Here is a 27,165-nt window from a genome sequence, read left to right as displayed (position 1 = left end):
GATGACCACCAGTCAGGGATTCTTTAGCTGTGATCCCTGCACTGTGGGGGGTTGGACTAGATGACCCTCGGGGCCCCTTCCAACTCTACAGCCCTACGGTTCCATGTCTCCGCATATCATTTGCTGGGGGAAATGGGTAGGGAGGGCACTGCTCTTGTGCTCCTGTCCCACTTGGGGGCTTCCCAGTGGGGCATCTGGGGTATTTGTCAGTGGGTTTTATGATTCCTTGCAGTCGTTCAGTTACATCTTGGATCTTAGCCCCGGGGAGACAGCACACTTCCCGAGACATCTTGTCAGGCCCACAGATCACTGCTTCTGTTCCCCTCAGTAGGGAATCCCCTATTACCACTATGCGCCTCCTCTTAGGTCTGGTCGGGGTTCTTCCATGAGCTGTCCGTTCCAAGGTCGCCTGCACATTCCCTGAGGACTGACTTTGCTGCTTGTCTTCATATACCTCATCGACTGTAATGAGGGAGAGATCCTCAAATGGAGTCTGTTCTTCATCTTCCATGCTAGGGGAGAGGACCTCCATCATAAAAAGCGTGAAGACAGGACAAATAACTCCCCCCCCCAAAAAAAACCCTAGGTCTCCCCAACAAACGTTTGAGACTAGCTCCCCTAAATCTAAAAGATGGATCAAACTGCCCTGCAAGCTCTGATAAGCTCCTCCCACAGCTAATCACCTGCCTTAACAGAAACCCTGCCCCCTCTGACCTTTGCACAGGGAGAGCAGCTAATCAGCCACAAGAAACACACACACAAGAAAACCCTTTTTGCTCCTTCTTCAGCTGCTGCTCTGCAAGCTCTCCTTGACAGGATGCTGCTGTCAGTGGCCGTCCAAGGCTGCAGCCTTATCTGACAACAGCAGCTGGGTTGGAAAGCTGCCCCCTTTTTACATTTCCCACAATACCATGGAGGTTTGCTCATTTGGGGCATGGTGGGAAATGCAACACAGGTGCATTGTGGGAAAAGCAAAATAGGGGCATGGTAAGAAATGCAACACAGTGTGCTGGTCCCGGGGGGAAGGTACTGTTACCGTAGTCAGAGTTCACAAGATGTGAGGCGAGGTCCGAAACAGGGAGCCGGGCGGGGACAGGAACTCACGAAGATCAGAAGCAGGAAGCCGGGCGGGGAACAAGAACGCTGGAAGGTCAGAAGCAGGAGGCCGGGCAGGGAACAGGAACACTGGAAGGTCCAAAGCTGGGAGCTGGGTGGGAACAGGAACGCTGGAAGGTCCAAAGCTGGGAGCCGGGTGGGAACAGGAACGCTGGAAGGTCGGAAGCAGGAAGCCGGGCGAGGAACAGGAACACTGGAGGTTCAGGTCTAGGTCCGGGTAAGAGCAGGTACTCAACAACGACGTTGCTCCCGCAACCTGGGACCGGGCTGACTGACCTTTATCTTCTCTAAGGCCAGGGGCGGTCCCGGCCCCCAGGAGCCCCGCCTCTCCTGGCCTTAAGGCGAGCACTCCTCCTGGGAGAAACCAGTTCCCTTCGCCTCTCTGCCCTAAGCCTCTGCAGTTCAGGAGAGGCCGAAGGGTTACTGGGCCCCGGGGGAGGCTTACCTGTAGACACTGAGTCCTCAAGCACCTCTGGGGCCAGAATGGTTTCACCTGGTACCTGCTCCTGAGGATCTGACACAGGTGCAGGCTCCTCAGAATCTAGGCCTTGCCCCAGTTCAGCTGGCCCTGGAGGCGGGGACTCCTGTGCAGGCTGGGATTCCTCTGGTTCAGCCTCTGAATCGGAATCCCAGGCCATCACACACAGGAACATAGGAAGTTGCCTGATACTGAGTCAGACCATGCGGAGTCAGCTGGCTGCATGGTATGGCTGCACAGATTGCTGTACCACAGCAAGGGAACAGAAAAGATGGCCAGCAGCTTCATATCTCCCTCCTTCTCTCTCTCTCTCTCTCTCTCTCTCTCTCTCTCTCTCTCTCTCTCTCTTTCTGGAGGGGGGACAGCTGTTGTGGAGTGACATTTCAAGTGGCCACCAGATGGCGCCATGTCATCTAAAGCCACTCCAGATTGGATAGATTGGGGTCGGAGCAGCTGCAGCGCTGCTCTCCCTGTGCCAGTTGTTTCTGCACTGGAAGGAAGCAATTCTTTGAGCTGAATCAAGGATGCAAATGTGGCTGAATTGCAGGTATCTGCTTACCTTCAGAACATATTCTGCTGCTGCTCTGAGAGGGCCCTGAGATCCAGGCCTCTTGACAAATGCAAATCCTGCTCCCTTGCTTCTCCAGCTTTTGGGATTTGGCCAGATATACCATAGTCTTCTGCACTCTTAGGCCTAAGCGGTATAGTTTAAATGGCTAGGAGACTGAGCTGCAACTGTTCAAATCTTATAGAATCATAGAATCATAGAGTTGGAAGAGACCACAAGGGCCATCGAGTCCAACCCCCTGCCAAGCAGGAAACACCACCAGAGCTCTCCTGACATGTGGTTGTCAAGCCTCTGCTTAAAGACCTCCAAAGGAGGAGACTCCACCACACTCCTTGGCAGCAAATTCCACTGTCAAACAGCTCTTACTGTCAGGAAGCTCTTCCTAATGTTTAGGTGGAATCTTCTTTCTTGTAGTTTGGATCCATTGCTCCGTGTCCGCTTCTCTGGAACAGCAGAAAACAACCTTTCTCCCTTCTCTATGTGACATCCTTTTATATATTTGAACATGGCTATCATATCATAAGGGTGACCCTTAACCTCCTCTTCTCCAGGCTAAACATGCCCAGCTCCCTTAGCCGTTCCTCATAAGGCATCGTTTCCAGGCCTTTGACCATTTTGGTTGCCCTCCTCTGGACACGTTCCAGTTTGTCAGTGTCCTTCTTGAACTGTGGTGCCCAGAACTGGACACAGTACTCCAGGTGAGGTCTGACCAGAGCAGAATACAGTGGCACTATTACTTCCCTTGATCTAGATGCTATACTCCTATTGATGCAGCCCAGAATTGCATTGGCTTTTTTAGCTGCCGCGTCACACTGTTGGCTCATGTCAAGTTTGTGGTCAACCAAGACTCCTAGATCCTTTTCACATGTACTGCTCTCAAGCCAGGTGTCACCCATCTTGTATTTGTGCCTCTCATTTTTTTGCCCAAGTGCAATACTTTACATTTCTCCCTGTTAAAATTCATCTTGTTTGTTTTGGCCCAGTTCTCTAATCTGTCAAGGTCATTTTGAAGTGTGATCCTGTCCTCTGGGACAGGAGGTGTGATCCTGTCCCCTCCTAGTTTGGTGTCATCTGCAAATTTGATCAGGATGCCCTTGAGTCCATCATCCAAGTCGTTGATAAAGATGTTGAATAAGACCGGGCCCAAGACAGAACCCTGTGGCACCCCACTAGTCACTCTGTTCCAGGATGAAGAGGAACCATTGATGAGCACCCTTTGGGTTCGGTCAGTCAGCCAGTTACAAATCCACTGAGTGGTAGCATAGTCAAGACCGCATTTTACCAGCTTCTTTACAAGAATATCATGGGGCACCTTGTCAAATGCCTTGCTGAAATCAAGGTAGGCTACATCCACTGCGTTCCCTTCATCTACCAGGCTTGTAATTCTGTCAAAAAACGAGATCAGGTTAGTCTGACATGACTTATTTTTCAGAAATCCATGCTGACTATTGGTGATCACAGCATTCCTTTCTAGGTGCTCACAGACTTTTTGCTTAATGATCTGCTCCAGAATCTTCCCTGGTATTGATGTCAGACTGACTGGGCGGTAATTATTTGGGTCCTCTTTTCCCCTTTTTGAAAATAGGGACAACATTTGCCCTCCTCCAGTCTGCCGGGACTTCGTCTGTTCTCCAGGAATTCTCAAAGATGACTGCCAGTGGTTCTGAGATCACATCTGCCAGTTCTTTGAATACTCTTGGATGCAGTTCATCTGGCCCTGGAGACTTGAATACATCTAAACTAGCCAAGTATTCTTGTACTATCTCCTTAGTTATTCTGGGCTGTGTTTCCTCTGCTGAATCATTTGCTCCAAATTCTTCAGGTCGGGCATTGTTTTCTTTATTGGAGAAGACTGAGGCAAAGAAGGCATTGAGGAGTTCAGCCCTTTCTGTGTCCCCTGTTTGCATTTCACCATCTTCTCCTCTGAGTGATCCCACTGTTTCTTTGTTCTTCCTTTTGCTACGAACATACCCATAAAAGCCTTTTTTGTCGCTTTTTAACCTCTCTAGCAAGCCTGAGCTCATTCTGTGCTTTAGCTTTTCTGACTTTGTGTCTACACGTGTTGGCTATTTGTTTGAATTCCTCTTTGGTGGTTTCCCCCCCTTTCCATTTTTTGTACACATCCTTTTTAATCTTAACTCAGTTAAAAGTTCTTTAGATAGCCACCCTGGCTTCTTTAGGTACCTTCCATGTTTCCTTCTCATTGGTATTGCCTGAAGTTGTGCTTTTACTATCTCCCTCTTAGCAAACTCCCAGCCATCATGAACTCCCTTTCCTTTTAGTATTACTGTCCATGGGATCTCACCCAGCACTTCCCTAAGTTTTATGAAGTCGGCTTTCTTAAAGTCAAGAAATTGAGTCCTAGTATGCTTCGCTGCTCCTTTCCGCTGTATAGTAAACTTCAGAAGAGCATGATCACTCGCGCCTAATGATCCTTCCACTTCTACCCCACTAACCAGGTCATCAACATTGGTTAGGACCAGATCTAAAATGGCTGTTCCTCTTGTTGCTTCTCCCACTTTCTGGACAATGAAGTTGTCTGCAAGGCCAGTGAGGAATCTGTTTGACCTTATGCTCTTGGCTGAGTTTGACATCCAACAAATATCCGGGTAATTGAAGTCCCCCATTACTACTATCTCCCTTCCTTTTGCATGCTTGGCCATCTGTTCCAGGAAGACATCATCTATGTCCTCCGTTTCGCTTGGGGATCTATAGTAAACTCCCACAATGAGGTCCCTGTTATTCTTCTCTCCCTTAATTTTGACACAAATGCTCTCACTTTGGCTTTGAGGTTCTAAGCATAGAAAAAAAAGCATAGGTTCCCTAGCATAGAAAAAGATCACCTGTTTGGTAAATTAAAAATGGTTTACTTACAAACTCCCCAAAGGTCAGATTCATAGCCATATCTATACAGCATTCAGAAAAAGTTGCTCAGACAGAAAAACTTAGTTTAGTTCCAAAGTGCTGAAAGTTATTGCTACAGGAACTCCAGAGTGGCTTGTAAGAGCGATGCAGTCTGAGCTTGGGGCAACTAGTTTAGAAACTCAGGAAGCTGCCATAGACTGAGCCAGACCACTAGTCCATCTAGCGCAGTGTTGTCTACAGTGGCTGACAGTGGTGGGCTGAGGTTTTTAAGCAGGAGTCTCTCTCACCCCCTGGAAATGTTGCCATTTGGACCTTCTGCATGCACAGCAGGTGCTCTACACCTGAGCTACAACCCTTCCCTGATTTACAATGCAGACAATGACAGGGACCTTGTAGGTAACAAGCAACTAACAAGTGGCTGGGGCAACCCAGTCAGATGGGCAGGGAAGAAGAAGAAGAAGAAGAAGAAGAAGAAGAAGAAGAAGAAGAAGAAGAAGACGACGACGACACAGTGACAACAATAAAAGCAATAGCCTATTTGCAGGGCTGCTGTGAAGATTACTGGGCTCTGCCCAATAGGAATGCACTCTACATTAGGCTAGGAATGTGGGAAGCTACCTTAGAGCAAAGTGACAAAGGGTGAGGTGTAACATTTTTAAAATTAAAACAACGCTACGTCAATGCCAAGGCTTATTATCTGCTTGGTCTCCTTGCTACATCTGCCAGTGATGCTTTATTTAATGGCTACAACGAAATCATCCCAAGCCGTGAGCTTGTTTATGGACTGTGTTCTGTGATAAGGCAAAGTTCATGAGCTCTGTTGTCCTGCCTTCTGTATAATCTCACAGTCCCAGAAGGGGGGCCTCCCCTGCAGCAAGTGCTGCAGCATCTCTGTGCCTGCCGATTACGGTGCGCCCCATCTCAACTTCTATCTGCCACTCCTTCTATCTGCCACTCCTGGTGTGGAGCGTCTGTGTGGCTGAAGAAAGTTCAGCAGTGAGCCCCATTCTTTGAGTGTGAGGCCTGAAAACATTGGGGGGATCCACTTGCTTACCTGGAGGAAGCAGCGGCGATGTCGGGTTCCATATGGCAATGGAGCCAGTGCAGGGTAAGTATTGGTACAGCAGATTTTGCTTGGGTGTCCTTTCAATCCTAGACTTGACTTAGAGCATGGGTAGGCAACCTAAGGCCCGGGGGCTGGATCCGGCCCAAACGCCTTCTAAATCTGTCCCACGGATGGTCTGGGAATTAGCGTATTTTTACATGAGTAGAATGTGTGCTTTTATTTAAAATGCATCTCTGGGTTATTTGTGGGGCATAAGAATTCGTTCATTATTATTTTTCAAAATGTAGTCCGGCCCCCCACAAGGTCTGAGGGACAGTGGACCGGCCCCTGCTGAAAAAGTTTGCTGACCCTTGACCTAGAGGCAGGCAGGTAGCAGTGCTTTTTCAAAGAAAAGAAAAGAAAAGAAAAGAAAAGATGGTGCCAGTTGTTGCAGGAAGTGCCACACTTCTAATATTTGGGGGGAGGGATAGGGGCCAGTACGCTGTACCCTTGAGTACCCCCAGGAAAAAAAGGACTGGCTGGCGGTACCTCCTTATAGTAGCAAACTGATTTTCTGAGGGTGGACTCTAATGTAGCCAAAACAGCATCACCCACACTCAAGAGAGAGGTGTCTGCAGGCTTTTTGGAAGGAGCCTGGCTTGCCTTGGTATACAAGGCACCACTATTGCTAATGGTCACACAGGTTCTGCAGGCTTTTGAAATGCAACAGAAACCTACAACACCGGCTGCCTGTTTCTGCACTTCTTTTGCTAGGTGCTGTAGACAGGTTTGGGTGCAATCTGATCTGTGTCTGAGTGATGGTTGCTGTTTTGGGTCCTGGTGCTGCCCCTGGCAAAACTTGTGTTTTACCATTGATCGGAACAAACAGCAGAAAACCCAATTGCCATTTGTGCCGATTCAACAGTAAAATGCTGTTTTTTCTGAGAGGAGCGCTGGGACAAAAAACCAAACCAAATCACCACAGTCAGACACAGAACTTTAAAGCACGGACCTGTGCCTCAAAACGCGGCACTAAAGGAAGTCTGGATGAGCTGAGAGAGAGAGAGAGAATTAGGGACTCCCTGCATTTCTTGCATTCAAAACCACACTCTCCAGAGCAGCTTGCAAACCTCCTTGAAGGCAAGACCCAGGGCTGGTGCTTTGAAAGCCTTGCTGCCTGGCCACCAGCCTGGATATGCTGAGCTGGCAGGAACTGGCTGCAGGAAAGATGCCTCCTCTTTGCTCTTGCTGAATCCTTCTCGTTGGTTTGCTGCCTTGCCAGAGTTCTCTCTTTGGGCTTGGATAGATCGCAACAGACAGTTCTCTGCTCTGAGCCTTCTTTGTCCAGAATGTCTAGGCCAAGCAGGTGTGAACTTGTCTTGCTTCCACCCGGCTAAAAAAGCTGAGAGGGAACAGATTGGTAGAATTAATGCTCTGTTAGCAGACTTTTGCTGGGAAGCTGGAGGGAATGGCTTCTGAAATGGGTTCCCTGCGTGTGTGTGTGTGTGTGTGTGTGTGTGTTGCGGAGGTTCTCAGCCCCACCCATTTCAGTCTGTGTTGTGGCTTCTTCCTCTGTTTGTTGGTGGTGCTAAAAATCCAGGGTCAGGGGACATGACTGCTAAAACTGCCTCTAAGCTTGCTCCAGGGCATTTTGCAGTCTATTGGGGGTATATTTTTGCTGCTCTCTTGATTGATTTGTTTTGCAGGTTATTGTATGGCCCTTATTGCAATACATTGTCCCGTTTTCTAATATTTTGGTCATACTTTGTGCTTTCAAAATTTTGTAAGTCCATCATAAGCTGGGAAAGCAACACTACAGATCCCTGGTGGCTGCACCACTAAATCAGCAATGGAGGATTTTGTGAGAGGCTGGCACCCCCAAAAGCTTTGCTTGCAGAGTGCGTCAAAATTGCCTGCCTCCAGAAAAGCGGCCTTCTGCATGAGTCACTGTTGGGAGAAAGCAGGTGCAAGTCCAAGTCAAAACTTATTCAGAGATGCGTCAGTCAGACTCAGTTGAGGGTATGTAATTCTGCAGCATCTTTACACTGGTCAGAGCAGGGTGATTCCTTCTGCCCAGTGCAGCAGGATCATGCAGAGATGTAGCAGGCAGCCTCTTCTACAGAGGAGCAGAGAAAGTGGTCTCGCACCAAATCTGAGCGCTTGCAGTACCTGCTGAAGGCCTCAGGTTGAATCCCCAGCAGCATCTCCAGGTAGGGCTCAGAGAGAACCCTGCTTGAAACCCCAGAGAGCTGCTGCCAGTCAGTGCAGGCAATATAGAGCTAGATGGATGAAGGGTCTGACTCATAAAAGGCACCTTGCTATGTTCCAATATTGTTCCTCTGCGCTGCCTGCCCCCTGCCTCCCCTTGTAGCCCATCCTCTCTCCCAGTTTATGCCTGAAGCATGGAGAGGAGGGTTGGATGACTAGGCTGACTGGGGGCAAAGGCAGGGAGAGCCATGGCTGCCTTACTTCCTGCAGGAGGGGCCCCATTTTCTGGGATCTGGCTATTGGCCGAGGTTGCTGTGGCCTTCTGGAGCATCTCCTTACCTTGCTATTTGGAAAGTGCCACCCATGTCAGGTTTGCTGCTCAGAGATTAATGAGCAAGAACTTCTTATCAAAGTTCTTGGAGCTTTTGGGCGTGAGGGAGGCTCCTGCTCACACTTCTGCATGGTGCTGAAGACTGATTAACGTTACCAGCCTTCTCTAACCTTGTACTTTCCAGATGTTTTGGACTGGCACTCTTCTTCTTCTTCTTCTTCTTCTTCTTCTTCTTCTTCTTCTTCTTCTTCTTCTTCTTCTTCTTCTTCCCTTACCTACATATTTCCTATAATTTGCTAATTATTCAGAGCCCCTCCTTTCCCTGGGCCCGATACACAGATTCCGCAGACACCTCCCCCCCACCCCTCCTTTCCCTTTGGTTCCTCCTTTCTTCAGTTCCCTGATTCCCAAGCTCCTTTGCATGCCTGCTTTCTGGGCCACTGCCTGCTTTGCCCCAACTTCCTTGAAGTGCCTTGTCTCTTAAGACTCCCCCTGCCCCAACCGGGGCACAAGAAGCCTGTGTTGTGGAGCGGTTAGAGGAGCCTTGCTCAGCCTTCCGTTCCCAGATGTTGTTGGACTAGCACTCACATCATCCCTGATTGCTGCCCCTGCTGGCTGTGGATCATGGGAGTTGTAGTCCAACAATGTCTGGGAATCTAAGGTTGAGAAAGGCTGGGTCAGAGTGTTGGACTAGGACCTGAGAGACCAAGATTCGAATCCTCCCTCAGCCACCCGAAATTCACAAGGGGGCCTTGGGCCAGTCACACTTTCTCAGCCTAGCCTTCCTCATATGATTGTTGTGAGGATAAAATGTGGGGATGAAGACACAAGACATATGCAACACATTGAACTCTGTGGAGAAAAGATGGGGTAAAAAGACAATAAATAAATTAAAGCTCCTTCCTGAGTTTGTGCTGTGAGGTTTCTTCTTTGATTTTCTTGCTTTGGTGCCCTTTCCCCCGTCTTCCAACCACCCTCTCTTCAAGCTTCTCTTTTCCAGTTCTTCCTGCTCTGGGTACTTCCTCTCAGACTCTTCGCTCATACTCCTTAGGTTCCTTACATTCTGAGACTTCTTCCTAGTTCCTCAGCTTCCCATTGTGTGAGGTTTTAATTCCCAGCCAAATGGACCGCTTTCCCTCGCCTCACAAAAGTTGGACTGCAAGCTGCTAGATTCTGTGAGCAACGGAACATTCTGAGCCTCTGCACCAGCTCACCCAGTCCATCTGCACCAGCTCACCCAGTCCATCCTCACAAGTCTGCTCCTGCGCACAGAACGGTGGCTGTGACTTTGGTGCCAGCCCCTGCGGCAGGCGGTCAGGGGCCATCCTTGGATGCACCACAGTGAGACTGTCTTTAGTGACCCCGGCTGTCACGGAGCCTTACTCTCGGAGGCTGGCTCTTTCTAAAGCTAAGTTCCCCCCACTTTGCTGCCCGAGCAGCTTCAGCATTTGTATCAAATTGCAGCAAATGAGTTTTGTGTTTCTGGAAACAGGCCTCCTTGCCAGTAGCTGCCTGGCTCGTTCAAAACTCGTTTTTCCCACCATCAAATTTGCTAAAAGTGGGAGATCAAGATGGTTGGTCAGAGGGAGCTATATGAAGGTTTCAGCTGGCAGAGGGGATGGCAGAAAGGAAGCCAGGAGGTTGGGAGAAAGCTCTGTTGGCTGCTCTCTTTCAGCTTTGTTGGAAACAAGAGGCACTTCACGTATTGCAAAGCCAACACAAGAGGCTCGTCTGTGCAGGAAACAGGCAAGCATTCACCAGCCTTGGTCCTCCTGATGTTTTAGACTACAGCTTCCGCTCATCCAAAACATCTGCAGGGGATGAGACTGATGTAGAACGTCATGTGTGACAGTCTCCTGCACACACGTTTTTAACTGTGTGTGCATGCTGGGGAAATGTGTGTGTTGCCTGTGGCAATCGGCAGACACATGAATTCTTTTAATGAAGGATGGCAGTGGCTTTCAACCATGGTGGCTTCTCTCTCTCTCCTGTTAAACGTGATCTGCCTCTGAGCACATGTGGGGAAAGCACTTTGGGACTTTCCCTGGGCATCTGGCTGGCCATTCTGAGAAGAGGATGCTGCGCTAGATGGACCATTGGGCTGATCCAGCCAAGCTGAGGATGATGGCCATCCACGTGGAGGGCTTTCAAGGAGGGTTAGACTCCTTTATGGAGGGCGAGGCAGGCAGGGCCTTTCCCGCTTGGGATTCCCAGCAACTGGTGCCCAGAGGCATCCTGCCTCCAGCAGTGGAGATGGGACAAAGCAATAGCAGCCCTTGATGCCCTCCAGGAAAAGAATCGCACTGCCAGGGAAGGGCCATATCCAGGGCTCACTAGAGTCACGAGCCTAGAACTTGCTAGAGGTTCCAGTCCCTCTCTGGGGGGCGCCATCAAGGGAGGTGTTCCTGGTGAGTTCTGGCACCTCTTTTTCTGAACAAATAGCCCTGGCCCTATCTCAGCAGCAGAGCCTCTGCCTTCCATGCAGAAGGTCCCAGGATCAGTCGCTGGCATCTCCAGGTAGGGCTCAGAGTGTTACCTGCCTAAAAGAACCACTGCTGCTCAGACAATAGTGAGCTAGATAGACCAGTGGTCTGATCCAGTATAAGACAGCCTCCTCCTATGTTCCTAAATGTCCCTCCCCTGCTTGGTGTGGTTTTTTATTACTTATTTGCCATATTTCTATACTGCTTTTCAGGTGGATCTCACCAAGCAGTTTACATAAGACTGTTATTAACTGCAGTGGTACCTCTGGTTACAGACGCTTCAGGTTACAGACTCCGCTAACCCAGAAATAGTACATCGGGTTAAGAATTTTGCTTCAGGATGAGAACAGAAATCGCACAGCAGCGGCGCGGCAGCAACGGGAGGCCCTATTAGCTAAAGTGGTGCTTCAGGTTAAGAACAGTTTCAGGTTAAGAACGGACCTCCGGAACGAGTTAAGTTCTTAACCTGAGGTACCACTGTATAGAGTGGATGCAATGTAGTAGCAAATGCTGCAATCCTAGGCATGTGTCTCCAGACATTAGTCTCTGTTAGCAGAGTAGCTGGAATAAAGCAGACATAATCCAGGGAGAAACTGCTAACACCCAACAGACTAAAATCTCCAGCCAGTCAAAGTCTGCTTCCAGCCACACCAGCCACAGAATTAACCCCATAAGTCACACAAACTGAACGGTCCCTGCTGTTGTACTTCCAACTATCTCCCTGTGTTCAGTGGGGCTTACTCCCAGGCAAGTGCACACAGAACTGCTGCCTGAGAGTCTGAGCTGTGGACCAGGAAGTCCCTGCTGGCTGGCGCTGATGGGACCTGTCACCCAAAGCATCCTCAGGGCACCATGTTGGTGGAGGCTGGAGGGTCCCAGGGTCAGATTCAGTCTCAGGCAGCTTTAGCAGTTCATAGCCATGAGGCGTTAATGAACAATTCCCATTATGGCTTTGAAGATTAACAAAAACCTAAGTACGCTTGGCTGCCTCTGCTTGCATTCATCCCTTGTTGCTGTTCCTTCTTGCTTTAAACTATAAGGTCCTTGGGGCAGGGTCTCCACCAGGGATCTATCCTCCTGTTTTCCTGTCTCTCTCTTTACATTTGCTTCTCCTGCTTTGTGAAAACGGCTAAGTGCATTAGAGGGATCTTCAGTCAAATGCCCGTGTCTAATCTAACATCAGGTTCATTTCTTAATTTTGCTGGCAAGAAATAAAACAGCAGCAACTGATGGATACTTGTGGAGTAATTCCGTTTTTGGAAGCTGGGGCGAGGGGGAAAGAACAGCACGAGACTCAAGGAAAAGACCTGCAGAGCAGGCAGCCGTGAAATCTTGGCCAGGGATGAGATGACACTTAGCAATGCGCCAAGCTACACTGGTGCTTGAGGGGTCTTGACTGTAGAGGCGCCATTTTGCCATTAGGTGGAAGTGTTTTCTTGGTTTGAGGAAGATTGCTTGGTGCTAAGACATAAGAGCCCACATCAGGATGCATTTCTGAGCCTGCAGACGAAAGGAAGCGGCTGGTTCCAGGCTAGATCCATGGGCTAATTGTCTGTGAGCAGAGAGCGGCATTGAGGCTGGAAGAGCCTTAGCTCAGGGGGAGCATCTGCTTTGCATGCAGAAGGTCCCAGCAGGTTTAGTCTCCGCATCTCCTGGTCCAGCTGCAAAAGACTCCCTGCTTAAAACCTGGAGAGCCACTGCCAGCCAGGGTAGGCAGTACTGAGCTCAGTGGGGAAATGGTCTGACTCTGAATAAGACACTGTCCTCTGCTCTTGGGTGGGCTAAGTTAGGAGTCAGGCAACTTCCTGATGGGAAGATGGCTGTTGTCTCTTGGGACACGCATGAGAAGCTGTGCATTTCGCCAGAACAGGCGGCAGGAGTCGGCTTTGCTCTGGAAGTAGGTTGTTCTGCTTTATTTTAGACTGGATTTTTGTACAGTAGGGCTGTGAGTTCAGCTTCTGGTTACTCAAACCACAATTTGGGGCTCAATATCCTTTCATTCTGGGTGTATGTCTTTTGCACCAGGCACCATTCAGAAGAGCTTGGGGTAAAGAACTTAAGAAGAGCCCTTCTGGATGTAGCCGCCTTCCCAGCATCCAGCCAGATGCCTCTTTGGAGTTTCTGGCCTTTGAACTCAATGGGTCTGTGCTGAGCGCCTGCTCTTTGCTGCAGTCCAAAAACCGGCAACTTGACACACATGCTGAGTACAGCACCAAACGTCTTGTAGCTGATAAATTTGTCTGCTTCATGAAAGAAGGTGGAATTCTCTAGAACCTTTCCTTATCAGTCCAGTGCAGAATTATGTGGAGTTGGGTGGAACTGCTGGGTGATGGCATCTGTCTGGGAAAGCAGCCTGAGCTGCCCTGCTATGTCCATTGCACTTTGCAGCATTTGATGCACAGAGGTGTTGTGGTTTTTATTTTATATTTTATTTTATTTTATTTTTTATTTTATTTTATTTTATTTTATTTTATTTTATTTTATTTTATTTTATTTTATTTTATTTTATTTTATTTTATTTTATTTATTTTATTTTATTTTATTTTATTTTATTTATTTCTTGCTGTTCCATTCCAAGGATCTCGGGATGCAGCTGGGGTTACTTAAAGGGTGACTTAGAATCAATAGAATCATAGAATCATAGAGTTGGAAGAGACCACAAGGGCCATCGAGTCCAACCCCCTGCCAAGCAGGAAACACCATCAGAGCACTCCTGACATGTGGTTGTCAAGCCTCTGCTTAAAGACCTCCAAAGAAGGAGACCCCACCACACTCCTTGGCAGCAAATTCCACTGTCAAACAGCTCTTATTGTCAGGAAGTTCTTCCTAATGTTTAGGTGGAATCTTCTTTCTTGTAGTTTGGATCCATTGCTCCGTGTCCGCTTCTCTGGAGCAGCAGAAAACAACCTTTCTCCCTCCTCTATGTGACATCCTTTTATATATTTGAACATGGCTATCATATCATAAGGGTGACCCTTAACCTCCTCTTCTCCAGGCTAAACATGCCCAGCTCCCTTAGCCGTTCCTCATAAGGCATCGTTTCCAGGCCTTTGACCATTTTGGTTGCCCTCCTCTGGACACGTTCCAGTTTGTCAGTGTCCTTCTTGAACTGTGGTGCCCAGAACTGGACACAGTACTCCAGGTGAGGTCTGACCAGAGCAGAATACAGTGGCACTATTACTTCCCTTGATCTAGATGCTATACTCCTATTGATGCAGCCCAGAATTGCATTGGCTTTTTTAGCTGCCGCATCACACTGTTGGCTCATGTCAAGTTTGTGGTCAACCAAGACTCCTAGATCCTTGGAAGCCCTGATTCTTTATGTGTTTTGTTCTTTCCTCCCCTTGATCTAAAACAAAGTTCAGGCCATCAGGGTGGGGAGGACCAGGGTGAGGAACGCTGTCATCGCCCGTCAGATTTCCAGTCTGCAGCCCATGTCTGCCTCCCCTTGCTTGAAATTTCACTTGTGGTGCCTGCTTTCACTTGAAGTGAGTTTAGAAGGCTGCTGCCTCTGTGCCACAAGCCCTGCTGCTGGTCTGCTGAAGGAACAAGCCTTAAGGCAGCCTTTGCCCAGCCAGCACCTGCAGGAGTTTTGGACTACAACTCCCATCACCCCATAAAAGAGCTGATGGGAGTTGCGGTGCGCCAGGTTGACAAATGCTGGCATGCTGAGGCGGATAATGCTGGGTCTCTACCCTGAACCCTCCGGCTTTCTCCAGGCTCCCCCAGCACCTTTGCCACCCACGGGACCATTTTTAAAATCCCGCTTTAAAAGTCAAGGTTGGCACTGATGCAAACCCAGAGAGTGTTGTTTTCTAAATCCTGCAGTGCAGTCCAGAGATCCAGATGCCAAATTGCTTCCATTACTGGTTCCCTGGAGTGCCCTCTCCTTGCAGAGTCCATCACTAAAGGCCATGGCAAGGTCATTTGCACGGAGGGGAGCCTCTTCCTTAACATGATCTCCAGCTTAGACTGGAACAGACCCTGGACTGAGACAGATGCTGTAGCTCACGGGTGGGGAACCTCAGCTCTGAAGACGGAATAGGGCAACTGGGCCTCCCTCCCTCTCCAGCTCCTGAGACTCTCCTCTGGCCACACCCTTTCTCCCAGGGCACACTGGCCCTGCTGCCTGTCCTTTCCTGTGCTTTTTCCTCTGGAATTGTGATGTTGATGTGCATGTCTGTGTGCACACAAGCACCCCACACGGCAGGGGCAGCAGCTGTCATGATCCCCCTCCCCCCAGCCCCAATCAGCATAGCCAGGGGTCAAGGGGGATTGGTGTTGTGGCCCACCAACCTCTGGGTGGCTTCCCTTTCCACACTGCAAGCCCCAGGTCTGTGGAATAATGGAGCAAGCGCCATCCCAGTTCTACAGACTCTGTCTGGAAGTTTCTGCTTATGGTCCCTCCTCTCCAAAATTCTCTTCTGGACCCCAGTGATGCAAGAGTTTGCCAAGCCTGTGTAGTGGAGAGGAACAGAGACAGCGAGAAAGCCCATGTGGCATAGTGGTAAGATTTGAGCATTGGGCTAGTTTTTGGGAGATTCTTGGTCAAATCCCTCCTCCTCCAGTCGTGCTCACTGGATGTCCCTGGGCCATTCACCGCCTCTCAGACTAACCTACCTGACAGGGTGTTGTGAGGAGAAAACAAGGGAGTGCGCGAAACATGTATGCCACCTGGAGCTTGGAGGAAAGGAGCATACAATGCATACAAAGATGATGATGATGATGATGATCTCATTGTACATACATTTCATGCCAATGTACAAAATACAATAAAATCAGCCCAAAAGCAGTTTAAAACAGCACAGGAAATAATGGCAGTTAAATTAAAAACATTTCTTTCTTTCTTTCTTTCTTTCTTTCTTTCTTTCTTTCTTTCTTTCTTTCTTTCTTTCTTTCTTTCTTTCTTTCTCGATCACTCGTAGCCGAGTAAGATTGTCTTCCATGAACACGGTTTTAACAATGAGGCCCTAAGTGACTGTGGAGGCCAATTCTGGATCCACATGTCCTTTCACAGTGGGGACATTAGTTTCCAGGGGGAGTTGATCATGGTGTGGGTTTGCCAAGCGTGCCTTCCTCTTAGCACATTTCTCCCTTGCGTCCTGAGTTCGAGTGTCTTCAAAGCCCATGACACCTTTGGTAAAGGCTGTTCTCCAACTGGAGCACTCGCAGGCAAGTGTTGTTGTTGTTGTTGTTATCTCCTTGAACATACATTTAATGGCAATGTAAAAATACAATAAAATCAGCCCCCAAACAGTTTAAAACAGCACAGGAAATAATGGCAGATAAACTTAAAAACAGTACAGAGCTGACAGCTGTGGCAGAGAGTCAAGGTGAGACAGTCTGTTGGAAGAAAAACGTCTTCAGCTGGAAAGTGCAGTTTGTGGGTTCCTGTCACATCTGGACAGGAATGCTGTTCCACAGAACATGAGCAGCAACGCTAAAAGCCCTGCTCTGAGTTACTGCAGAATAACCGCTTGTGGGATCTTTGGAACTTGCAGGTGAAGCTTTTTCTCAGACCACAGTGATCTACTGGGGATAAAAGGGATAAATCTCAAGTAACCTAGTCTTGAGCTGTATAAGTTAGTACCAACTTGACCCAGTAGTACTTGGGGGTGGGGGGAGTATTGCCTACAAATGCATATTTTAAAGACATTAAAAACACATTATATTAGGGGGGGGAATGCTTGCAAAAATGTGTACATTAGGAAAAACTCTAAGCAGAAACTTAAAGAATAAATGGATCAAAAACTGATGTGTAAATGTGGGGAACTACACTGAAGAAATCGGGAAAGGAGTTGGGAGAAGCCAAAATTGACCGAGTTTGCCCATCCCTGTTTGTGCAGGAGCATCTCCCCTGGACAAGAGCTGAGCCCTTTGCCTGCCCCTGCTTTCGGCACCAGAATCCCTTGGCCTGGCTCTGTTTTGCTTGTGGCAAGCTTGCCACCCATTGATTCCCCTGTCTGCTGACCGGCATTCCCCCCGAGGCCCTGGCACCTGCATCTCTGCTGACACCCCCCCCCCCGCCGCCAATGGGTTGGCAGCCAGCAGCCGCTTGTTGCTGAGAGGCAGGCAGCTATTAAATATCCCTGCCTGACATAATGATGGCAAGAAGAAGAAGGAGAAGCGGAACATCTTCCATTAGCATCTGGCTCACCCTGCAGCAGCCACAGAGGCAGGAGGAAGGCAGCCTATATTTTTAGACAGGATGCAACGCAACTTTCCGGCTCACCCAAAGGTGGGGAATAGCTAAGGGAGGAAGAGCGAGAGAGGGAGAGATTGAAGCTGGGCTCAGGTTTCGGCTCAAGCACTGGGCTATGGCAGCACGGCAAGGGAAGTCTGGGCCAGGCAGTGCTGTGAGTATAAAATGTGCTTTTCCTTCGCACAAAGCCTCCTGTCCCTGTGCTTTCACCCCCCCCGCCCCGCCCTGCTTCTCTTGCTCTGGAAATTGCCTGCCTGTCAGAACTGGGGGGTGGAGGTGGGGTAGCATTTCAGCCCTCAAAGTTCAGTTTGCATGTTGCTTCACATGTACTTATTTATGTGTCTCTCGAGGGCAGGGGAAAGCTCACACAGAAGGGGAGAGTCCATCTCTCTCTCTCTCCTCCCCCCAGCTGACATACCAAGCCACCCTTTCCCCATTTCTGAGTTGCCTTACAGGCCTCTGGAGTGAGAAATTCCCTTTTGGCTCTGCCTAGTTGTTTGGACCTTAGGACAACATGTAAAGTTCAGGCCAGAGGGTGGTGGCAGCTGCAGAGTCTTGTCCTCCAGCAGATAAAAAACTGAGCAAGCAGAAGGGCACACAAGACTTCTCTTAGACAAGCTCCTAAATCCATTTCTGCACGGGAAAAACAAGCAAACTGATGTCCTCCTCTGTCCAAGTTTAGTGAGCTAATGCCTTTATTTCACTTTCCCCTGGTCCTCTTTCCACCATCTCTCTCTCTCTCGCAGTCACCCTTTGTGGGGCCACACTCACTACTCTGCATGGAAGGGCCAGTGTTCTTTGGTTGCAGCTGTTCCAGTAAGCCTCAGCGATGGCATGCAATCTGTGTGTTTGCCTTCAGATGGCTGAACTGCAAGCCATCCTACCCCTGTGGTTGCCCAGCGCAAAGTGAGGGACACCCCCTCCTCTGTGCATTGCAGAGAACTTGGGGGCAGGAGATGTGTGTGATTTACATGGAAACTTCAGCTTCCTGAAACAAATCACAAACCAAAACACACACTTCGGCAGTTTGCAATGCAGTTCCCCAGACAAATAATGTGTACCACGATGCATACTTACATACGTGAAAGTGTGCATGTAAATGCATATATTAGTAAGACTAATATACAAAAAATGCATTGTGGTAGAAAAATTTGTTTGCAAATTTTGTTAGACAAAATTGCATACAATTATGCATAAGATGCATATATACAAAGTGGTATATACAAATTGTGTAACAGTAATATATCTATATTAAAATGCCGATGAATTTTCATGAAGAATCTTTTTTAAAAAATTGCAAACTGATGCAGAAATGCGGAGAACTTGGAGCTGGAAAAACTAGTGAAATAAAGGGAAATTGGGATGCTCCTCCTCCTAGGGCCAGAGACTGCCTTCCACCAAGGGCTCTAGCATACTCTGATAGGTGCGGGTGGGACCAAGCTCTCTCCCCCCACACCTCCGCCTTTCTCTTTACACCACATCCTTTGGAGATACTCAGAAGCAGCTGGAGAGATTCCTGCCACTTCTGAAAGAATCTGAAGCGAAGGGAGAGCCTGGTTGCTGTCGTCTCCTGAGTCCTTTGCAGGTGCCAGAGGACATGGATGAAGAGCAGGATGGAGTGGTCATCGTTGACCCACAAGCAATGGCTTCAGTCGAGGCCAGCCAAAATGTTTGAGGCCCCCAGAGATGGATGCATCCCATAGGCCTGTAAGAGGTAGACCGTTCACTTGCAGAAGGCCTTCTCCCACATTTGCCATTGTGGGGCTTCGTGATGCCAGAACAATACCAGGGTGGCACACCTGCCAGAATCTCACAGATGCTGGCATCAGAGGCTTCTCTTGGGTACTTATAATGGTACACACTACCCAAGCATCCTCCCACCTGATTTGCAGGGGACCCTCCTGCACTTCGTAAAGAGCAGCTGAAGCTCAAAGAGACGATTTTGATGCGCATGTGTGGTGGTGGTGGTGGGGAGAAACTAAGGGCTATAGCTCAGAGGTAGAGCATCTGCTTTGCATGCAGAAGGTCCCTGCTTCAATCCCTGGCATCTCCAGGGAAAGCTAGGAGAGACTGTCTGAAGCTTTAGAGAGTCCCTGCCAGTCAGTGTAGCCAATACAGAGCTAGATTGACTGACTGTCTGACTTTGTATATGGCAACTGCCTGTATTTCTGTGCTGGAAGGGTGTGCATCAGGACGGAGAACCTCAGATACCAGGGAAGTCCTGTGCCCCTTCACACTCCTGGGGACCTTCTTCAGACCAGATCCCCTCCCGGCCCCGGCCTCTCTTCCCAGGCCTTGCTTCTCACCCCCCTGGATTGCTTGTTGTCAACTCTGGCTTGCCTCAAAGGGGGTGGGGTGGGGGAGGGGTGTATAAGCTATCCTACTGTACAAAAGTAATGTTTTAATTTGTTGCTGTACCCATGTTTGCCTCTGGCTTGCCCAACACTGGCATGTGGCCTCCAGAAGATTGCCTGGAAGAGAATGTGGCCCTTTGGCTGCAAAAGGTTCCCTACCCCTGGTCTGCAGGCTAGCACCATTTCTCCTAAATACTCAAAATAGTAATAGTGGTTGACCAGGTACCAGTGGAATAAAACAGAGGAGGGAAGGGATCTGGACACGTCATTCTGGAACATGAAAGGGCCATTTTATGAATGACCCAAAGAGGCTGGATTGGTTTGTGCCAAATGCTACTTGGCAGTGGTGAGGCTGCCATTTGGATTTTCTGCCACATGCACCCAAATGCCTTCTGCTGGCCTTAGAGGTTGTCGCTTTTTAGGAATATGGGAAGCCGGTTCCTCTATTTGTCCATGTGCTGCAGGGATAGCAAGACATGATGTTCCCCAGATGTTGCTGAACTCCAGCTCCCATCAGCCTCAGGCAGAAGCCCATGGTCAAGGATGATGGGAGTCCAGGAACTGCTGGAGGGCAACAGACTGGCTGCCATTGATTTGGTCCAGTGTTGTCTATTCTGAATGGCTGCATCTCTCCAGGGATTCAGGCAGAGTTCCTTCCTTTCTTAGGAGAAGGAATGGGGCTCAGTAGCAGAGCATCAGATTGGCCTGCAGAAGGTCCCTGATACAACCCTGGCATCTCCAGGCCAGGCTGGGGAAGATTCTTCTCTGAAACCCCGGAAAACTGCTGCCAGCCAGTATGGATTATGGGGAGCTGCCCTGTGGCCTTCTAAATGTTGCTGGACTCGAACTCCGATCAGCCCCATCTAGTTTGGCCACTGGTCAAGCTACCAAGGCCACTGGAATTGGAAGTTGTAGTCTAGCAACATCTGGAGGGCTGCAGGATAGCCAAACCTCATGTAGACCATAGTGAGCTAACCAAAACAGGAATCTGGCTCAGTGTACAGCAGCTTGCTGTCATCACCTGCTTCCTGACCCTTTTACCTGAAGATACCAAGAGTTGAACATGGAACCTTCTGTTTGCAAAGTGGGCTTTCCACCACAAAGTTAGGGCTAGTACCTAAAGCTGAGAGAGCTTTGATTGTCACTTTAGAATGGATCTAGTACCCCTTCATGGATCACTGCCTTGCCATGGCAAAGGGGCTTGAATAACTCAGAGAAGCTATGAACTATGCCATGCAGGGCCACCCAAGACGGACAGGTCAAGGTGGAGAGTTTTGACCAAATGTGATCCACCTGGAGCAGGAACCAGCAAGCCATTCCAGTATCCCTGCTAAGAAAACTCCATGGACAAAGACAACAGGCATATAAAAGTTATGACGCTGGAAGATGAGCCCCTCAGGTTGGAAGGCGTCCAACATGCTACTGAGGAAGAGCAGAGGACAAGTACAAGTAGATTCAGAGCTGATGAAGCGGCTGGGCCAAAGCCGAAAGGTTGCTCAGTTGCAGATATGCCTGGAAGCGAAAGGAAAGTCCAATGCTGTAAAGAAAAATATTGCATAGGAACCTGGAATGTAAGAACCATGAACCTGGGTAAGTTGGATGTGGTCAAAAATGAGATGGCAAGAATAAATATTGACATCCTGGGCATCAGTGAACTAAAATGGATGGGAATGGGTGAATTCAGTTCGGATGACCATCATATCTACTACTGTGGGCAAGAATCCTGTAAAAGAAATGGAGTGGCCCTCATATTCAACAAAAGAGTGGCGAAAGCTGTACTGGGATTCAATCTCAAAAATGATAGAATGATCTTGATACGAATCCATGGCAGACCTTTTAACATCACAGTAATCCAAGTTTATGCACCAACTACTGGTGCTGAAGAAACTGAAATTGACCAATTCTATGAAGACTTACAACACCTTATAGAAATGACACCAAAGAAGAAGGATGTTCTTCTCATTATAGGGGATTGGAATGCTAAAGTAGGGAATCAAGAGATAAAAGGAACAACTGGCAAGTTTGGCCTCGGAGTTCAAAACGAAGCAGGGCAAAGGCTAATAGAGTTCTGTCAAGAGAACAAGCTGGTCATCACAAACACTCTTTTCCAACAACACAAGAAACGACCCTACACATGGACATCACCAGATGGGCAGCATCAAAATCAGATTGATTATATTCTCTGCAGCCAAAGATGGAGAAGCTCTATACAGTCAGCAAAAACATGACCTGGAGCTGACTGTGGCTCAGATCATCAGCTTCTTATAGCAAAATTCAAGCTTAAACTGAAGAAAGTAGGAAAAACCACTGGGCCGGTAAGATACAATCTAAATCAAATCCCTTATGAATACACAGTGGAAGTGAGGAACAGGTTTAAGGATTTAGATTTGCTGGACAGAGTGCCTGAAGAACTATGGATGGAGGCTCGTAACATTATACAGGAGGCAGCAACGAAAACCATCCCAATGAAAAGGAAATGCAAGAAAGTGGCTGTCCAACGAGGCCTTACAAATAGCGGGGGAGAGAAGGCAAGCAAAATGTGAGGGAGATAGTGAAAGATACAGGAAATTGAATGCAGATTTCCAAAAAATAGCAAGGAGAGACAAGAATGCCTTCTTAAACGAGCAATGCAAAGAAATAGAGGAAAACAATAGAATGGGAAAAACCAGAGATCTGTTCAGGAAAATTGGAGATATGAAAGGAACATTTCGTACAAAGGACAAAAGTGGTAAGGACTTAACAGAAGCAGAAGACATAAAGAGGAGGTGGCAAGAATACACAGAGGAATTATACCCCCGGTAGTGTGGTTGCTGACCTTGAGCCAGACATCCTGGAGAGTGAAGTCAAATGGGCCTTAGAAAGCACTGCTAATAACAAAGCCAGTGGAAGTGATGATATTCCAGCTGAACTATTTAAAATTTTAAAAGATGATGCTGTGCTACACTCAATATGCCAGCAAGTTTGGAAAACTCAGCAGTGGCCAGAGGATTTGAGAAGTCTACATCCCAATCCCAATCAGTCTACATCCCAATCCCAAAGAAGGGCAGTGCCAAAGAATGCTCCAACTACCGCACAATTGCACTCATTTCACATGCTAGCAAGGTTATGCTTAAAATTCTACAAGGCAGGCTTAAGCAGTATGTGGACTGAGAACTCCCAGAAGTGCAAGCTGGATTTCAAAGGGGCAGAGGAACCAGAGACCAAATTGCCAATATGCCCTGGATTATGGAGAAAGCTAGAGAGTTCCAGAAAGACATCTACTTCTGCTTCATTGACTATGCAAAAGCCTTTGACTGTGTCGACCACAGCAAACTATGGCAAGTTCTTAAAGAAATTGGAGTGCCTGATCACCTCATCTGTCTCCTGAGAAATCTCTATGTGGGACAAGAAGCTACAGTTAGAACTGGATATGGAACAACTGATTGGTTCAAAATTGGGAAAGGAGTACGGCAAGGCTGTATATTGTCTCCCTGCTTATTTAACTTATATGCAGAATTCATCATGCGAAAGGCTGGGCTGGATGAATCCCTAGCCGGAATTAAGATTGCCGGAAGAAATATCAACAACCTCAGATATGCAGATGACACAACCTTGATGGCAGAAAGTGAGGAGGAATTAAAGAACCTTTTAATGAGGGTGAAAGAGGAGAGCGCAAAATATGGTCTGAAACTCAACATCAAAAAACCCAAGATCATGTCTACTGGGCCCATCACCTCCTGGCAAATAGAAGGGGAAGAAATGGAGGCAGTGAGAGATTTTACTTTCTTGGGCTCTATGATCACTGCAGATGGTGACTACACGAAATTAAAAAAATGCTTGCTTCTTGGGAGAAAAGCAAAGACAAACCTAGACAGCATCTTAAAAAGCAGAGACATCACCTTGCCAACAAAGGTCCGTATTCGTATTGTTAAAGCTATGGTTTTCCCAGTAGTGATGTATGGAAGTGAGAGCTGGACCATAAAGAAGGCTGATTGCCAAAGAATTGATGCTTTTGAATTATGGTGCTGGAGGAGACTCTACGGAGTCCCATGGACTGCAAGGAGATCAAACATATCCATTCTGAAGGAAATCAGCCCTGAGTGCTCACTGGAAGGACAGATCCTGAAGCTGAGGCTCCAATCCTTTGGCCACTTCATGAGAAGAGAAGACTCCCTGGAAAAGACCCTGATGTAGGGAAAGATGGAGGGCACAAGGAGAAGGGGACGACAGAGGACGAGATGGTTGGACAGTGTTCTTGAAGCTACCAACATGAGTCTGACCAAACTGCGGGAGGCAGTGGAAGACAGGAGTGCCTGGCGTGCTCTGGTCCATGGGGTCACGAAGAGTCGGACACGACTAAACAACTAAACAACAACAACAAGTGCCCTCTACTTGCCGCCTCCGTTTTGTGGCCCCTGGCTACATTCCAGGAAGAGTCTACTCTATCTTTGCATATTTCACTGTGCAAAAATGGGTGGAGTTATTTCCACCCTTTCAAGCAGTGGCAAGGAGACAGTTCTTCTGCCCAACCCTCTTGGTTATGTTGCCACCAGCAGAAACCTTTTAGGGTACAGTCTCTGCCAGCAATGGCCCAAGATGTTTTGTTACCTGAGGTGAAGCAGACAATGGTGCCATCCCATGACTAAAGAGTGCTAAAGAGCAGGTTTTGGGGGGGAAAGTGGCACGGCAAAGGCAAAAATGGTTGGACTCATGCCTAGAAAGCACAGGACAAGCAGAAGCACGGATGAGCCCTAACAGGAGACATGGCAGAGGGGATGTGTAGTTTGGAAAAAGTGGATGGGCAAGCAGAACTGTGGGCTTCACTCCCATGGGAAACAGAGATGGCCTTAAAAGAAGAGTAGACAAATTCTTGGAGGATCCAGCTTTCCATGGCTCCTACGCACAGTGGCTGTGCTCTCAGGCTTCCCATAGGCATTGGGTTGGCCATTGGGAGAAGAGAATGCTGGGTGACGTGGGCCATTGGCCTGATCCAGAGGGCTCATCTTATCTTCTGACGACAAGACAGCGTCCTTCATTGTAATGTAGGCTAGCAGGCTAGTGCAGGGCTGGCTGCGTGGCACAAACACCTCTGCCCTCCAACATCTTGCCCTCAGTCCTCCATCACTTGGCTGCCCTCCTCTCCAAGCAGCCGCTGCCTGAGATGGCTGCCTCACCCTGACCAATGGCAGGGCTGGCACTGTTGTCCGCCATTCAAGGCCAGGGGGACCAGTCCTGGCATGAAATACCATGGGGTTATAAGGTTCTCTCTCATACAGAGTCAGGCTTTTCTTTCATCTAGCTCAATATTTATCTGCACTGACGGGCGGAATGGAAGGTGGTCTTTCTGCATGCAGAGTCAGCAGCCCCTACTTAGCTTTTAGGCATGGAGGAAGCTGTCTTAAAGAGAGCCAGACCATTGGTCCACCCATCTCTATAACTGAGTAATCGGGGGGGGGGGTCCTTTCCCAGCCCACCTGGAGACGCCAGGGATTGAAACCTGGGATGATGTTCACGCAACAGCCGTGTGCTCTTCCTACTGAGCTGTGGCTTTCTAGGGCCTTTGCACAAAGCCTGCCTCCATTCACAAATCTCTCTCCTCCCTGTGGTGCCAGCTCTCTTTTGCCTCTCCCCTCTCCTGGACTCGAGAGGCCTCCTTCTCTGGGCCAGGGTCCCACATAGGAAGTGTGCAGTTAATTATAGCCAGAGCATCTTGGTTATCTCATCTGCTCGGACACCTGCCTGCTCTACTTTCATTTTGAGAAGTGTAAGGGGGGGAGGGGGGTTTCCATTCCCAAAGGCTTATGCAAGAGTTCAAATTTGGGTAGGGTCAAGCTAAGCAGCAGAGAAGGGACCCATGTCCGTTTTCAGTGCTAAATGCCGGCTGCTGCTCTAGTCTGTGGGGTCTGCCCCTCCTGGGTCCGAGAGGGACTCTGTTTCCCTTTGAAGAGAGCTGAAAGTGGCTCTGGAGCTCCTCCGGATGACCCCTGCTTATGGAGCATGAGTTGCTTGCATAACGTCCGTGTCCAGTTTTGTCTGTGTCCTGAGCATTTTTTCTGATTTGTTGTGGGGCAGACATAGGTCAGCAAGCCTTTGTCCCTTTTTGCCTGTCCTGGGGTTGCACATCTTCCTCTTAACCATTCATTAATTCCACACTTATCAGTGCATTTCCTTGTCAGTTTTCTAACAGCAAAGAGTCCGTTGGTTTGTTTGTTTTAAAAAGTGGATTTGTTGTGACAGAGCACTTTATTCCCCTTTGAATTGCACAAACCTCAATTTCCCAGCATGTGGTTGAATACCTCCAGCAAAGTACTGATAGTCTGGAGGCGACCTCAGAGAGGCTTTGCTGCCTAGGCTGTGCAGGTGCTATTTCCTTTTGTCCTGCTGCTGTCTCTGGACAAACTGACTTAGCAGGTGTCTGAAGTGCGGGGGGGGGGGGGGCAAGCATACTGTAAAACAAAGATCAACCATGAGGCCTCTCTCAGGCCATCTTTTACATCCACTTATAGAAAACCAAAGGGTTTGCACATAACCATATTGTACAGCTTTCATGTTTGCCAAGGGCTCCAACAAACCAACTGCCTGCCTGCCTGCAATCCTGGAGAGCTGCTGCATGTCAGTGTAGACAGCGATGAGCTAGATGGATCAGTGGTCTGACTCAGCCAGATCTATGGTTTCAGCTGAAAATCTAAAAAAAACACCCACTGGGAAAGGAGGCACGAGGCTCTGGCAGCACGCTGGAGTCCTCCTTCCTCCTTCCCAAAGCTGGGCAAGCTCTTACTGGGCTTGGGGAAGTTAGGCAAGAGGCCCACGTCCCAATCTTTATTGGCTGAACTTTGGAGGGTTTGCTGTGGTCAGCTATGATGCCTCTACCTGTGAACACCCAGGGAAAGCTGTAGGCAGGCTGAATGTGATGTTTCTGAAAGAGGTGAGAATTACGGAACAGACACATCACTAAAACTTAATTTAAACAATGTGAGATTTGGTTACCATATCTTGTTTATAAGAATGTACCAATGTTATGTTTGTTTTTCATTTTTTGGAAAAAAGATCTGGTCATGTTCATGAACTTACATGCTAACTTTTCTATTTACCCTTTTTTGTGAGCTGTTCTGGGCAGAATATAGGTAGTGTGGGATATAAATGCTAAAAAAAGCAAAAAAAAGAAAGAAAGGCAAATGCATCTGTGGAAAGGCTGTTGTTCAACGGTAGAGAACTTGCATTGCACACAGAAGGTTCCTCATTGGATCCCCAGCATTTCCAGGTAGGGCTGTAATTGGGGTGCCCTGGGACAAAGGCAGAGTCCAAGGCACCTCCAAAGAAAGTGGGGCTGTCCCACTTAAGACAAGGCAATTGGTAGGTCTGCTACAGCATGTCATTTGTTGACTGCATTGTGAGTGCAAAATCAGCCCACTGTCAGCTCTTGCGATAAAAACAATCTGCTGTGTCAGCCTAAGAGGAGAGCTCCCAATGCTCTCCCCAAATCAGGACCTTCAGCTCCTTCTCTGCTTAGCTGGTCATTATGGCCATACAGAGTCA

General features: G+C 48.4%; 1 protein-coding gene across 11 annotated transcripts in view; it reads left to right on the top strand.

The window, feature by feature from the left end:
* Nucleotides 1-27,165, top strand: part of ANK1 (ankyrin 1) — a 181,314-nt gene that overhangs the window by 42,449 nt on the left and 111,700 nt on the right. The window contains exon 1 of one of the 11 annotated variants that reach the window (XM_081921267.1): nucleotides 5,980-6,135. The exons of 9 other annotated variants lie outside the window; for them this stretch is intronic. In XM_081921267.1, coding sequence (XP_081777393.1) covers nucleotides 6,100-6,135 — 36 coding nt within the window. In that variant the 5' untranslated portion in view covers nucleotides 5,980-6,099. Of the gene's footprint in view, nucleotides 1-5,979; nucleotides 6,136-17,396; nucleotides 17,451-27,165 lie in introns of those variants that run through there. One more of the 11 variants, XM_081921266.1, reaches the window with a different exon arrangement.

This window comes from Podarcis melisellensis (assembly GCF_964234715.1).
Source record: "Podarcis melisellensis genome assembly, chromosome: 8".
NCBI classification, from domain to species: Eukaryota; Metazoa; Chordata; class Lepidosauria; order Squamata; family Lacertidae; genus Podarcis; species Podarcis melisellensis.
This window is presented reverse-complemented; position numbering and strand designations above follow the sequence as displayed.